Source organism: Acomys russatus, chromosome 1 (assembly GCF_903995435.1).
Source record: "Acomys russatus chromosome 1, mAcoRus1.1, whole genome shotgun sequence".
NCBI lineage: Eukaryota > Metazoa > Chordata > Mammalia > Rodentia > Muridae > Acomys > Acomys russatus.
Genome location: NC_067137.1, coordinates 36919870 through 36935926, shown reverse-complemented (window position 1 = coordinate 36935926; position 16057 = coordinate 36919870). Strand labels below are relative to the sequence as shown.

General features: G+C 49.6%; 1 protein-coding gene across 1 annotated transcript; it reads left to right on the top strand.

Moving 5' to 3' along the window:
* Window positions 1-11231: 11231 nt before the first annotated feature.
* Window positions 11232-13191, top strand: Kcnf1 (potassium voltage-gated channel modifier subfamily F member 1). The gene has a single exon (XM_051143725.1). It carries the CDS (start codon window positions 11490-11492, stop codon window positions 13008-13010), a length of 1521 nt encoding a protein of 506 aa, XP_050999682.1. The 5' UTR covers window positions 11232-11489; the 3' UTR covers window positions 13011-13191.
* The last annotated feature ends 2866 nt before the right edge of the window (window positions 13192-16057 follow it).

Genomic DNA, 16057 nt, shown 5'->3' with positions numbered 1-16057 from the left:
ATGACTTTATTTCCCATGCTTGGTCCAGAGTCCAGCATGTATATGGAATGAGAGATGGCATGGGGTGTGTCTGAAAGAAGAGATGCACATAGCTGGCTTTGCTGATCAGACTCCGTAATAGCATCTTGGGTAACTATCTAATTCTGTTATTCAATATGGCCAAGAAGAGCCAAGCTTCAATGAGAAATAAAAGTGACCAAAACAAAACAAATGAAAAGAGAGCTTCATTGATACTCAAATGACAAGCGATATATGAAAATTAAAGCAAGATATCATTTCAACTCTGCCGAAAACCAAAATTTAAAAACAAATTTACACCTTACTCAGAATTCATGAAGTCCTGAAGCAGGGACTATCACTCAGGGTCTTGGATTGCAAGATACTTAAGCTGTTTTGTCAAAATTTTAAATGCCTGCTCTTTGGCATAACAAGTCCCCGGTATCATTCACTCTGCAGGGACCCAAGAGCACGTGGAATAAACAAGTATACTTTTTACATCACCATTTTCATAAGGATTGGAGAGAAACTTAATATTCAGCCACAGGGGAGTAGGTAAAAATATTCCATGAATACTAATGTAGAATGCTTGTGAGTCATTACTAAATGAATAATTGGCCATCCCTCTCTCTTCTCTCATCTAGGTATGTATGTCTGTATGTATGTATGTATCTATCTATCTATCTATCTATCAAACATCTATCAATCATCTATCATCTTTCTATCAGAAAGGCCTAGAAATTCAAGAAAGTTTGTAAAGTAGGTAGAATTCCAAGATGGTCCCATGCCTCTTGTCCCCACTGGTGTGCCCTTGAGTTTAGGAGGTCAGCAAAGAAGACAGATGTCAGACTTCTGACTGGCTTACATGGCAAAAGTGAAAAAGTCCATCTTGAGGACCCAATGATGACCTTTTGTCAGCATGAATAAAGTAATAAAAGCTAATAAAGAGTAAGAAAAATCTCCTGTATGGGCCTGCCGCACTGTCAAGCATTCTTAAGAGAGAGCTTGAACCCTCTCTGAGTTCAGAGATACCATTGCTGGGCTGAAAGAGGAATCAGACTTTGGTAGGTTTTGCAGCTAGCTGTAAGGAATCGGACTCCACCTGTGAGTGTCGGGGAGGACCCTGAGCCTCGGATGAGACCCCGCCGTGACCAATTGCCTGTGACACCAGCGAATGGGGGCGTGGAGGAGCAGCAGCCACACCTTTGAGCCTGGAAACCACGACAATGGTGGGGGGGGTTAAGTCAAGTTCCACTGGTGACTCCTTTTTACCCAAGAGATTACTGTACGATCCCAGAAATACAGCTATATGCAAACAGATACGCAGATTAAACACTGATAATAAATCACGAGGAATTTCATTTTTTAAAAAATTCCTTCGTATACACACAATTTTACCATTTACTAAAGATTAAAGCAAATTTGCATACTAATGAGGTAGATATGCTTGTTTAGTTTTCCACAAAGAATTAAGTCTTGGCTGCATATTTGATGTTTGTAGGATGCTGAGCACCTTCAGGATTTTCCTGTGTTGACCAATATTTTGACTTTATAATTGTCGATGCTGACATAAATACAGAGTGCAAAACGGCAGAAGTATGTTTAGGCCATAACAAGGTTTGCTGGAAATTCTGTCCTAACTCCAAGCCAAAAATCACTTAGTAATTCCTTAAAAATGAATTTCAAGTCAGTTACTCAAACAGCAATTAAAAAAAAAAAAAAAAAAAAAAAATCAAGCCTCCAAACATGATATGGCCCAAAGAGAAACCAATTTGATTCATGCTGAGGAATGGTGATGGGAAAACATTTTGTCTTTGTTTTTCTGTAATTAAGCCATCCTGTTTCTGTAAGAGAAGAAAACGTCATATGTAGGGAAAGACTGCAGTGCATAGTGTGCAACAGTCTGGCATCTGAGCAGAGGTGCTTCAGCATGGGTTCAGGTGTGGCTTTGTGGCACACGCGGTGCGAACTGCGCATGTGTGTGGTTAGAGCCACAGTTGCAGGGAGGTCACATGATACGTAGGGTAACCAGTGCCAGGAACATCCCTGCTTCGTCACACCTGAGATTCTTGAGCTAATGTGTGTTGGGAAACCTTTAGTATGATCATTCTCTTGGTGGTATTTGGGGGGGGCAGTGGGGGACTCTGACATTCAATTATACAACCCCAGATGGGTTCATGACCCACAGTTGAAAGAGCTATTACTGGGGCAGGAGAGATGGATCTGTGGACAAAGTACCTGCCTTATAAGATCCCCAGCACCCACATACACTGTGGGCAAGTGTGCTAGCCTGTCTGTACTCCCAGCACTCACTTATGGGGCAGCGGTAGTAGGATCACCAGTGTAAGCCAGCTAGCCAGACTATCTGAAATGGCAAGCTCTGGATTTGGTGAGGGACTGAGCCCCAATAAATAGAGGGGCGTTGAGGAAGACAAGCTGTGAATGGTTAGTGTACTTGTCAGACACCTTACGGAGTCTGGAGTCGCCTTGGCAGGGAGGCCTCAGTGAGGAGTTGTTTAGATTAGCCTTGCCTGTGTGCACATCTGTGGCAGATTATCTCGACCGTATTGATTGAGATGGGAAGGCCTGAATACCGTGAGTGGCACGGATCCCTAGATTATGGGCTGTTAGAGAGAGGAAGTAAGTAGAGCAGAAGGATGTGTGCGTTCTTGCTCTCTCCTAGCAACTGCGGATGGAGTGTGGGCAGATAGTGGACTCTGTAACCCGGAACTGTGAGCTGTAGCAAACCCTTTCTGCCTCAAGTTGCTTTTGGCAGAGTATTTTATCACCGCAGGAGAAGATGCTGAGGCACACCCAATGTCAACCTCAGGTTCACAGACATGAACACACATAGCTGTGCCCGTGTGCACACCCCCCACATGTAAGCATGTATATACACACACATGTTCACACCACGTATACTCATACAGGAAAGAAAAAGAAGAAAGTATGAACTAAGGAGCCAATTGGTTTGTGGTATAGTCACAGGAAAGGATTATACTATATTTTGTTCTGACTTTTAGGCCATAGAAGTGCAGGGATGCAAATACAGGAGGCTATCTCGCTTTGCAAATGAAGGGAGATGCTAAAGGGCTTTTAAGAAGGCTTTTATTAGCATATGTTAATTTACATAACAGTGGGCCTCATGGCACTTTCATACATGCATATAGCATATCTTGGTTATATTACTCACTCATGTCCCCTTCCCACTCTTCCCTCTTCTTACCTAATACCCTCTTCATCTCGACTTGTATTAACCGATGATTTAATTAGTTAACCTATAAGAGCATGTGTGAGGGGTCATTTACAGGAGTATGGGCACCTCACTAGTAGCTATACCCTTGAAGAAAATGTCTCTTCTCCCCCAACTGCCTGAAGACGCTCAGGGATCTGTGGGGGCCTCATGAGTGTCTCTCCTCCAGCAAACATTGGCTGTAAAGAACTTTTTTCTTTCTTTCTTTCTTTCTTTCTTTCTTTCTTTCTTTCTTTCTTTCTTTCTTTCTTTCTTTCTTTCTTTCTTTTTAAGGCGCTTTCTTATGGGCTGGGAGACAGCCCAGTGAGTTAGAACACTTGTTGTGAAAGCAAGAGGTCCTAAGTTCAAATCCCCAGCAGCTTCAGTGAAGCTGAGCATGGTCACTCAGGCCTGCTACTCAGTGTTAGGGGCTGAGGCAGATGGATCCCCAGCTAGCTGGTCTGCCAGCTTAGCCAAAGTGGCGGTGGGGGGGGGGGGGGGACGGGGTACGGTGGAGTTTTCTTCAACCTTTTCTTTCTTCTGTATGAGAGCAGACAGCAGACACTCGGCGGCCTTGGCCCAAACCATAGCCCCACCCACTCAAGTTCCGCCTCACTGCACTTCGTTTCCATTCTCCAGAGCTCCCCTTCTCCCCCACACTGGCGGTTGGAAGCAGGGGCTTAGCTTTGCGGCCCATGCTTGTTCGCCCCAGCCCCAGTGTACCTACAACTTAGGTAGCACAAAGGCTCAAACTTCTTCCTCTAGGTCTCTGGCGCCAGCATAGTTCTCCCACCCACCATCCAATGAGTCACTGCTGAGGCTAAGCTGAGGGAAGAGCAGGGCGGGGCTAAGGGGCTTCTGCGGACCTTGGCTGGCTGCTGAGATGGGAGGCGGAAGCCCAGCTTGACCCCTGCCCCCACCCCCACCCCGCTCCACCTTGCCTGTGTGCACCAAGCATCTGACCATTTACAGAACCCACATAGTATCTTAGTTGTTTCTGTAAAATCTTGCACTCAAGGTGGGGTAAAAAGGGATCACCAGTTCCATTTTTACTGATGTAAAAACTAAGACATTAAAAACACACACACACACAAAAACCAAAACCAGCGGTTTTGATGTTTTCAGTGGAAACTGAAGTCGGCTTGTGATCCTGGCTTTCTGCCTACTTTCCATCGGCACCGCCTCCCCTTCAGCTTGCCTCCTGCTCTTTTTTTTTTTTTTTAATTTATTCTTGTTACATCTCAATGTTTATCCCATCCCTTGTATCCCCCCCCCCCCAATTTTCCCATTATTCCCCTCCCCTATGACTGTTCCTGAGGGGAATAACCTCCCCCTGTATATTCTCATAGGGTATCAAGTCTCTTCTTGGCAACCTGCTGTCCTTCCTCTGAGTGCCACTAGGTCTCCCCCTCCAGGGGACATGGTCAAATGTGATTGCCTCCTGCTCTTGACCTCGAGAGAGCAGGAGATGAACTGAGCCTTCTGTCACTGAGTTCTGGGTAGGCGGCTGGGCTCAGGAGAATGGGGCATGGTCAGCTCCTGCCAGTGCTGGGGGGGGGGGGGCAGGAAATAATGACATGTAAGTTTTCCGTCTCACGTCTCACAGAGCCAAAGCTTAACGAAAGAAAGGCACTATTAGATTCAGCATGACAAAGAACCCCTAACTGGACAGAACTGATTAGTTTGCTCGTAAAAGGGGAACAGATTAGAGCTTGCATTCTCCTCCCTCTAGACAATCACTGAGGTATACGTGTGCTGGTTTTAACTAATGTCACAAAAACAGAGCACTGTAGCCCCAAATGCTATTGTTGAATTTTTTTGGAGACACATTTGATAAAGAAAAGTGTAGCTCAAACAATTGCTTCCTAGACCCATAACTTGATGGTGGGTTTTTCTCACCCTTATTTAAATGGCAAGCCCACGAGTCAAATGTGCTGCTGGTATTTAATAGAAGATGTGGGCTGTCCCTTCACTCGCTCTAGCCCCCTGCATGGTGCCGTGAAATGTACAATATTCCCATAGAAGCCAAATATAGGACCAAACGTACCACAGTGAGGGACTTTCCGGATTTAGCCAAAAGCTCATACCTTTCTGTCCTGTGTAACCCTCAGGAAATTCTAAACGGATTCAGACTGCTCTGGGTTTTCAATGCAACAGTGACCTTCAATGAGATTGCATCATGTGAGCCCTTTTGACACCTATGGAGCCCCATTCCGGCCTCCTATTTGGCCGATGGTCAGGGAAGGTCTTGGCCCCAGCAGCTGTCCATAGTTGTGCAGCTCTGTGGCTGGATGGCAAGATGAAGGCGTGTGCAGGTTTGGTTTCTTGCTAGCCTTACTTCTTTCATATTGCAAGGAAAATATCTATACCCTGTTTTTAGAAAGAAGGCTAGCCTGTGACTCCACAGCAACCCTTCTTCTACCAGCCACGCCCCCCAGCAACCTCAGCCACGCCCCCACAGCAACCCCACCAGCCACGCCCCCGTAGCAGCCCCTCCATCAGCTGTGGCCCACAGCAGCCCCACCCCCACCAGCCACGCCCTCACAGCAGCCCCTTCACCAGCGTGGCCGCACTCCACTCAGCACCCAGGTGTCTCTCACCTCTCAGTAGGGCTTACCATGGTGCCACGCATGTACAAAGAACAAGCCTCTCTCACCAACGTGCCTTAGAAACTGCAGATGCCACTTTGAGGGGTAGCAGAGCAAATGAAAGCCCACCATAGACAAGAACACCCTCATGGTTTTCCAAACTGTATAGAAAGAATCTGTATAGTAACCTCTCCTGCCTTACCCTCCCTGCACCTACCTAGCCCCTTTGGATGTCCAGGCCCTGTGCTATATATGGGACAGGAGGGGGCTCTGTGAGTGTGCAGGGAAGGGGTTGTCATCATTGGGGACCATGGGGAAGCAGCATAGTCCTAGAAGACCTCCTGCTGGTGGCACAAACTCTGAGGACTGAGCTTTGAAGGGTGGGAAATAATAAGCCCCGGGCTAGGTGGGCAGCACTGCGGTGCAAGGACTCAGGTGTATGAAGTGCGTGCTTGGTCCAGGACCCGGGCTGGGATCCTTCCTGTCTGGACTACTGTCAATCTTTACTAGTCCCACCCTCTTATACCCACTCTTGCTTGGCCTGCTTAATGCAGTGGCCACTGGCCACAAAGGGCTGGAAATAAGGTGTGATTTTTCAGTAAAATGGTCACTGCTCAGTCATAAAAAGGACTGGAGAACTGACAAATGTCTTAACATATTCTAAGTGAAAGGAACCAACCTGTTACAAAACATGTCTTATGAGAGTCCATTTGTATAAAATAGCTTTCAAGATTTATTTTTGTGGGCATTGATGTTTTGCCTGAATTTATGTCTGTGTGGGGGTCCCAGGCTCCCTGGAACTAGACTTACAGGCAGTTGTGAGCTGCTATGTGGGTGCTGGGTATTGAACCTATATCCTCTGGGAGATCAGCCAGTGCTCTTAACTGCTGAGCCATCTCTCTAGCACCCCCACTCCCTACCCCCTCTACCCTCCACTCTCTACCCTTCCACCCCTCCACCCCCCTTACCCCCTCCCCCCCCAGGACTGTTTCTTGGGATGACAAAAATGAGCTGAGATGGGTGTGGTGATGTATGCCTTTAATTCCAGAACTCAAGAGGCAGAGGCAGGCATCTCTATGCGTTCAAGGCCAGCCTAGGATATGTAATGAGTTCAAGGACAGCCAGAGCTACATGGAGTGAGATCCTGTCTCAAAAACAAAACAAAACCAAAAAAATGAGTGGAACTCATTGGTGGGGATGGTGCACAAACTGGTGAATATTCTAAGAGTCGTTGTCTACTGCAAAGGAGGAAGCTGAGGCAGGGGGATGGCTCAATCAGTAAAGTGCTTGCTGACCAGTCATGAGAACCTGAGTTCAATCCAAAAACCCTTGTCAAAATTCCTTCTATAGTGGTACATGCCTGTGCTCTCAGTTCCAGGGAGGCAGAGACAAGCAGATTCCTGGGACTCCATGGTGACACACACACACACACACACACACACACACACACACACACACACACGAGGCAGTTGTGTGTATTGTGAGTTATTTCTTAATAAAGCTGCTAAGGTCAAGTGGTGCTAAAACACTTAGCTCCTCCCTGGCACTAGCTGCATTTCAAATGCTCAAAAGCCAGGTAGCCAGTAGCTACTGTCTGGGTCATTGTAGGTGAAAGTGGTCAGCCACCACCTGAGTTTAGTGGGCAGCTGAAGGCTGGCCAGGCAGCTGGATCCCACCAAATCTGGCACAATACCCACCCCTCCTATTAGTAAGACTGATGCCCATACCTCAGGCCTTCAAACACTGCAAAGAGAGCAGATTCACCCAGTATGGTGGTTAGTTTTATTGTTGACTTGACAACAAGCCAGGGTCATCTGGGAAAGAGGAACCTCAACTGAGAAAATGTCTCTGACCTGTAGGCACATCTGCAGGGGCATTTTCTTGATTAGTGATTGATGTGGAAGGGCCCTGTGCCTTGTGGGTGGTGCCACCCCTGAGCAGGTAGGTGGTCCTTGGTTGGATAAAAAGCAAGCTGAGGAAGCCATGGAGAGCAAGCCAACAAGCAGTGTCCCTCTGAGGTCTCTGCTATGACATCTGTGACCACAACGCCTGAGAAGAGAATTGGCCCTGCAGGGTTAGTCCAGTGGGGATGACCACTCCAGTTCCAGGCCCTGTCCCACCCGCCCCCTTGGCAAATCCTCACAACATGCCATAACTGCTCCAAATCATCCCAGACCCAGGTACCAAAACAAGGGAGGCTGCTGCTTTCCTGAGCCTGCCAGAGGACCCCAGCTCCTCAGACCTCAGTTCTTCATTCTGCCCTGTGGAGACCCCAGTGAAGGCTCCCACTTTTTCCTTGATCTCGGCTCTCCCTGGCCAAACCTACATTTGCCCTGCCTGTGCCCTTTTCTTGGGGTTTGTAAGAATACAACAATTCTGTGACCACTGTACATTAAATTTGGAGGATAGTTTTAACAGCTAACCTCTTCTGTGCTGGCGAGGTGTGTTCTTTTGTTTGTTTGTTTGTTTGGTTTCTTGTTTTTTGTTTTCTTTTGAGACAGGTTTTCTCTGTGTAGCCCTGGCTGTCCTGGACTCACTTTGTAGACCAGGCTGGCCTCGAACTCACAGAGATCCGCCTGCCTCTGCTCCCGAGTGCTGGGATTAAAGCCACCATGCCCGGCTAAACCTCTGTGTTCTTGAAACACCTGCACACAGTCATAGTACCTGGGGTGGTGGCTGAAGTTCCATCAGGCACCAATCCCCATGAACACTGTGGGCTTTGCTTGTTTTTGAGACAGGTTACATTTAAAATCACTATGTAGGCCAAGGATAGCCTAGAACTCCTGATCCTATGGCATCCAACTTTTATGCGCTGCTGAGGGTGGAACTCAGGGCTTCCTGCATGCTAGGCAAGCCTTCTGCCAACTGAGGTATGACCCCAGACCCAACACCTTGCTTTTGCGCCTTCTGCTTCCCACCAGCTGGCACCCAGACAGCACCGCTTATGAGGGAGCTTGGGAAGTACTGCCCTGTGCATTTCATCCCTCTCTTGTAATGTGTTGCCCTAACTGTAATTGTTACACAACATACACATGTACACACACACACACACACACACACACACTCACACACTCACAGATGTAGTGTAGTGTAGTGTGTATGTGTGTGTGTGTGTGTGTCTCCAGTAGATTATGAATTCTTTACCCAGGGTGGGTGTGGCATGCATGCATGCATGTACACAGGACCTCAGTAAGTATTTGAATATGTGAGTGATAATGGGTCTTTTTAAGCCCATAAAGCTCAGAATTAGATGCCATTTGTGCTGGGCCCTGACAGTACAGCGAACGACAGCAGAGGGCCCAGAAGAGTACAGACAATATGGATCTAAGGGTGTGGAGATGATGGGATGGCTGCAGTAAGGAAATAGCCTTGGAGCCTAGCAGTTTGAATTCCAAATGTGGTGGGTGATGGTGGCAGTTACTGATATCCTATTTTCTCAGAGAGCTGCTGGAGGAACTAAAAAAAATGTAAAGCACCCAGAGTGCTGGGTGCACAGTGCTCTTATATTGGTGTAGAGTGCTGGTGTACAGTGCTCTTATATTAGAGTAGAGTGCTGGTGCACAGTGCTCTTGTATTAGTGAAGAGTGCTGGTGCACAGTGCTCTTGAATTAGTGTAGCATGTTGGGCGCACAGTGCTCTTGTATTAGTGAAGAGTGCTGGTGCACAGTGCTCTTGTATTAGTGAAGAGTGCTGGTGCACAGTGCTCTTATATTAGTGTAGAGTGCTGGGTGCACAGTGCTCTTACATTAATGTTAACTGTTACCGTCATCCAACCTTTCTCAGCCTCAATTTCCTATTCTGAGTAACATATCATAGACTGATGCTAAATGGAAGTAAAATAAAAGGTTTAAGACGTTCTCCAACAAGACTGTGTTCTATTGCATCTGGTTTTTATATCGTCCCATTAAAGAAAAATACTGCCAGTGGCCCACTGTACTGGTTCCATGACTCATCAGCGGCATGGTCTTGAATGTCTAAGAAATCCAGCGTACAGAACACATTTTAATAGTCTTTTAAAACCAGCAGTCATTGGATCACAGAAAAATTATGTAGAAAACAGCAATGTCCCAGGCCCCTGTTCTTACAGCTTCCCCCATGACCAGCACCCCCACTGTGGACATCCCTGTGGGAGTGGAATGCTTGTTACAACTGAGGAAGCCACAGAGACAGAGCATCACCATCACCTACATGGCCCACAGTGTCCTTTACGGACCCCGTCTTGCTTTTGTGCTTTCCGAGGGTTTTGACAAGTCTGAATGACGTGTTTGCCACCACACGATCAAACAGAATAGCTTCACTGTCCTGTTAGCCTATTCAATCTTCCAACTTTTTTTTTTTTGAGCCAATCCTTAGCCTAGGATAGCCTCCAACGCGAGAGGATAGCCTTGACCTCCTTTTCTTCTTGCCTCCCGTTCCTAAGTGAGGAGAGCTGGCATCATAGAACAAGCGGCTCCAGTCCAGTTTATGTGGGATGGAAAGCAGCTCAGGACCTTGTGTGTGCTAGGCAAAGACTCTACCAACTGAACTATATCTGGGCTCAGCTGATGTTTTAAAACCCAATTCCAGGCTATAGAGAGATCCGGGGTTGGTTACCCTGGTGGTAAGAACTGAACTAGCTATGCTCTCTGCTTAGGAAAGATGGGGGCGGGGGCGGGGGAGGGGCGGGGAGAGATCCAACTGTAAGAAGTGATTTTCCTCAGAGTGTATGTGGGGGAGTGGGGGGTTATGGTGGGCACAGGTGCCACAGGAATCCAGGGCTCTGGGAGCTAATGGTGCTGGTGCCGGCCTGCTGAAAGCTAACAGCTAGGCAGGCAGGAAAACCTTGGGTTAAGGGGTGGCTAAACTCAACTCCCCTTTTATCCAGTGACCTGCAGCAATTTCCTTTTTATTGTGGAGGCTGGGACAAGTTGTTAGGGTAGGGGACAAGGCAGTGCTCAGGAGTGTCCGGAACCCTTCCAGTGCCTACAGAAGCCTAGGACAGAAGGGATGTGCTCAAGGAGTGTGCAGCTACCCCTCGAGGGGCTTGGTGAGCAACAGGCAGACGTCCTCTCTCCTCTCTCACCTAGTGGTATGGCTCAGCGCTGGTGGGACTTAGCAGCCTGAGCCGGGGTGGTCTTAAAGCCGTAGGACATAACCTCTGAGTCTTTAGGCTGAGCGGGTGGTGCTGGTGGCGAGGTGATGGTCTTCTGTGCAGGTCTGCCCAAGGGTTAACTCGTTCCTGGGCAGTTGCGGCTCCTGTGGTGCGAAATCTCACCAGAAGAGGGTACAGTAGCAAAGCGTTTGACGTCAGGCTGGAATTCCTATTGTGTTTCGGAACGGGCTCCGGTAAAGCCAGTCCAAGTTCGCTCTCTGCATAGCCAGATCGCGCAGCTCTGGGGCTGACCCACCCTCGCCTGGGGAAGGAGAACGCTGCCTGCGAGAAGAGCCTCGTCCTGTCCTGGATCGAGCTGAAGAGACATATCCAGAGCCCTGGGTGAGTGTCCCTAAACCAAAGACCACTAACCGCAGAGTCCGCCGCCAGCGCGCCTGGATGCCCGAGCGCAGCCCCGCCATCGGGTGCATGGCTCCCTCGCTGCGAGCCCCAGCCTGCTGCCGCCCGCTGTGAGTGCCTCTTCCGGCAGGTGGCTGTTGTCCCGGAGGGCCTCGTATTGGCGGCGGCAGAGGCAGGGCGCATGGAACCCGGGCTTGCAAGCACGCCTGTGGGGAGCATGGACCCGTCTGCCGAGCAAAGCCTCCCGGAGCCGGGAAGCCAGGACTCTGCTGCGGCAGGCGACGACATTGAGATTGTGGTGAATGTGGGGGGCGTGCGGCAGGTGCTCTACGGAGACCTGCTCAGCCAGTACCCTGAGACCCGGCTGGCAGAGCTCATCAACTGCTTAGCCGGGGGCTATGACACCATCTTCTCTCTATGCGACGATTACGACCCGGGCAAGCGCGAATTCTACTTTGACCGGGACCCGGACGCGTTCAAGTGTGTCATTGAGGTGTACTATTTCGGAGAGGTCCACATGAAGAAAGGCATCTGTCCCATCTGCTTCAAGAACGAGATGGACTTCTGGAAGGTGGACCTCAAATTCCTGGATGACTGTTGCAAGAGCCATCTGAGCGAAAAACGGGAGGAGCTGGAGGAGATTGCGCGCAGGGTGCAGCTCATCCTGGACGACCTGGGTGTGGACGCAGCGGAGGGCCGCTGGCGCCGCTGCCAGAAGTGCGTCTGGAAGTTCCTAGAGAAGCCTGAGTCTTCGTGCCCCGCGCGGGTAGTGGCAGTTCTGTCTTTCCTGCTCATCCTTGTCTCCTCAGTGGTCATGTGTATGGGCACCATACCCGAGCTGCAGGTGGTGGATGCAGAGGGCAACCGCGTGGAACACCCGACGCTGGAGAACGTAGAGACTGCTTGCATCGGTTGGTTCACGCTGGAGTACCTGCTGCGCCTCTTCTCGTCGCCCAACAAGCTGCACTTTGCCCTGTCCTTCATGAACATCGTGGACGTGCTGGCCATTCTCCCCTTTTATGTGAGTCTCACACTCACGCACCTGGGCGCACGAATGATGGAGCTGACCAACGTGCAGCAGGCTGTGCAGGCCCTGAGGATCATGCGCATCGCTCGCATCTTCAAGCTGGCCCGCCACTCCTCGGGGCTGCAGACCCTCACCTATGCTCTCAAGCGCAGTTTTAAGGAACTGGGGCTATTGCTTATGTACCTGGCTGTGGGCATCTTTGTCTTTTCCGCACTAGGCTACACCATGGAGCAGAGTCACCCTGAAACTCTGTTCAAGAGCATTCCCCAGTCCTTCTGGTGGGCCATAATCACCATGACCACAGTGGGCTATGGTGACATCTACCCCAAGACCACCCTGGGCAAGCTCAACGCGGCCATCAGCTTCTTGTGTGGGGTAATTGCCATCGCCCTCCCCATTCACCCCATTATCAACAACTTTGTCAGGTACTACAACAAACAGCGGGTCCTGGAGACGGCAGCCAAACATGAGCTGGAGCTGATGGAGCTCAACTCCAACAGCGCAGAAGGCAAACCCGGGGGCTCTCGAAGTGACCTGGATACCCTGCCCCCAGAGCCTGCTGCCAGGGAGGGGCCAAGCTGGGGCAGCCGGCTGAAGCTCTCACACAGTGATACCTTCATTCCCCTGCTGACAGAGGAGAAGCATCATAGGACCCGGCTCCAGAGCTGCAAGTGATGGCTAGCCTCCTGGCTGGGACAGACTGGGCTGTGGATGGACAGATCATTGGGTAGGCATGGCAGTAGGCACGCCTATGGTTTCAGAGGAGCTGCCTGTGTCTCCCAGCCCTCCCCTGAGCAGACCCTGCCAAGGCTGGGTAAGACTCCTTAGGTGCCCCCTGTCCAGATGCAGGAAGTCTGGGGGAGTGCAGGAGCCACAGGGCCACTTGGGGCTATCAGAATGGCCTGTCAGAAGACCACATCTGCTTCTGTGTCCCCTTCAATAAGACCTCCTATCCAGCATACTCCCCCCCCCCATGTTGTGGGTTGTCTCAGGCTGGTTGTCGCCCCAAGAGTGACTCTTGCACACCCTAGTGCCAGGCCAGAAAGGAGGTGTGCAGCTTCACAGGGAGTGGGGGGTAGTTATTTTTAGTTGAGAGCTAATTAAAGAAGGGCTGGAAGGCAGGGTTCAGTTCCAAGGCGCCTTGCCACATTCCAGGAGCTACTCTCCTGTTTCCTTCTGTGGAAAAGCAGGCTTCCCAAGGCTTGGGGAAGAAGGAGAGGTTAAAGAGCCCATTGGTGGGGCAGCTAGCTCATAGTAGTCACCCAAGGTCCTTTTTACACTTTCCCTTTTTTCTTCCCAGCTACGCTAGTAGACAGGCACCCCCATTTTACAGGTAAAAAAACTGAGACTCAGGGTCACACAGAGGAGAAATTCAGCCCTAGTTCTGATTGCTCCCAAGTCCATGTGGTCTCTCCAGCAACAGGCTGTATTGGGGGAGAGGCCTTTTGGGAAGCTTATAAGGGCAGGGGGTGGGGGCAGGTGTCTGAATTCCTCAGTGGTTTGTGTGTCAGGGAGAATCAGAGAATCACAGTTATTAGTTCAGCTCCTGGCATCAGTATGGCTCAGTTCAATCATAGCTGTTTTCTATATTGTTCTAGGCTGGGAAGGAACTAGTTGCACAGCTGCCCACTGTGGTCTCCACAGGCCCTGGGCTGGGCACAAGAGCAGTTAAAGGATGGTCAGGGTACCATAATGCTGTTCTTGGCCAAAAGCTAAGAGCTGTCTGTACCTAAGGGCCTAACCCTTTTTGGTTTCCAACCTTCTAAGCGCTGTAGAGCTCTGCTCTTCCCCACCCCGACCCCAGCTGTGGGGGCACCAAGGAAGGAACACCACGGTAGAGTAGGATGTGGAAGGTATAAATGGAGGGATCGGGGTTGTCCTCCATCTGCCTCCACTTCAGGTAGCTCCTTTCTCTTCCCTGAGCTTCAGATTTTCCAAGAAGGATGAGGAGGGCTGATTTTTTCAGGGTACCTTCTAGGTCTGCCTTTCCAGAATTTCCAAGGTTTGGGTTTCTGATTCTTATGGCAGGGTCTCCAGGAGGTGAGAGGTTGTCACGTGGTGGGGGAAGTCAGTCTTGAGAGTCAAGGTTGTATCTTCAGGTGCGGGCTCACTCCATGGCTTCAGTGTTAAGATACTCAGGGAGATGGTCCATGTAACAGTGATGTTAGTGGCTGTCCAAGGGGACACAGGGACTACTCCATGTCCCTCCAGCCCTCTCACTTAGGACTCTGAAGGTCTTTAGCACTTCCGGTCAGGCTGACTAAAAGCACCGGTTGCTTCAAACTGTGTTGTATGGCTCCTCTTCACATTTTTCCAGGATGACACAAGGTCCTGTGACCGTCAAAGGCAGAAGAAGAAGCTGGGGTCTGAGGGAGTGGAGACTCTAGGTAGGGGAGGACAGGGCCTACTGGGGTGTGTGGGTTCTTGGGACTTAGTAGATTTACTGAAAGGTTGGCTTGTCTTTGTCCCCTTTACCCCAAAATCCTTGGGAATAGAGGACATGGTATCATCTTGAGGATTCAGAGTTCCAGGGTGGGGGAGAAACTGGCTGCCCTTGAGGCAGAAGGCCATCTTCTTGTGTTCCTTGCCTTCTGGGGTAGTGGTACTAGAGATGGGGATGGGGAGTATAAATTATAGAGATGAGTACACACAGCTCCAAGGCATCTTTTGCTTGTTCTGGAGTGGGAGGCCAAACCTATCAGGGAGCTCTCCACAGCCTAGGATGCAGTGGACACTAGTCCTAGGAGGGCTCTGTGATTGATAGTGATCCTTATACAGTGATATGCTTTTGTCATAGAGGAGTGGCCCGGATGTTCTGAGAGCCAGGAGTCCTTATCCCCTGGGAGATCACTGGGTACTTGAAAATTTGTACCTTAGAACCAGTGGAGGTGGAGGGGGAGTTTTGAAAGCTCAGCGTCCAGGCTACACCCCATTCCTTTGAGGTTAGAATGTCTGAGATGACCCTCCAGTGTCAGTATTTTTATAACTTAAGGTACACATGAGTCATGGTGATTGTGTGAAACCCAGGGTTTGGGTTTATAGAGCTGGAAAAAAAGGTATTCTTAACAAGTTCCCAGGTGCAGCTGGAGGCTAGGCCTGCTGGTCCACAAACTGGCTTTGAAAAACCAGAATAAGCCTGTAAACTGTAGTGTGGGGCCAGATCTGGTGGGCCACCTGTTTTTGCACAACCCATGACTTTAGAATAGGTTTTATATTTTTAAATAGTTGAAGAAAAAAAAAAACCTCAAAGAAATAACATTTTGTGACCCGTGAATAGTTCTTTAAATTAAAATTTTGTTGTCAATAAATAAAGTGTTATTGGAACTAACCTGCCTGTTTGTGTGTTTTGGGGTTACTGGAGATGGCTAAGGAGGTATAAGACACAAGCTGAGGCATTGAGGTCGACCAGATGGCCCCTAGAACCTCAGCACCTTCTCCCCTAGCAGAGGAGTTTGCCCACCCTGGGCTGGAAGAGACATCTGAGGTAGCTTCCAGGGATGCCCAAGACCCTTTCCAGAAGAACAAGAATTTCCTAGGAGGCAGGAATTGTGAGAGGGACACCTGGTGCTGGTGGTAGAGTAGGAACTGCAGGGAAAAGGCCTCTCTTTCTGTCCTTACTGTGCCACAGGCTCTCAGCTCACATTTCCTTTACTCCTGAAAATTCCCTGCCTGCTTTCTCTGTCAGCCTGCTTCCTGCAGTTCAGGCTTGCCCCTCCCCTCCA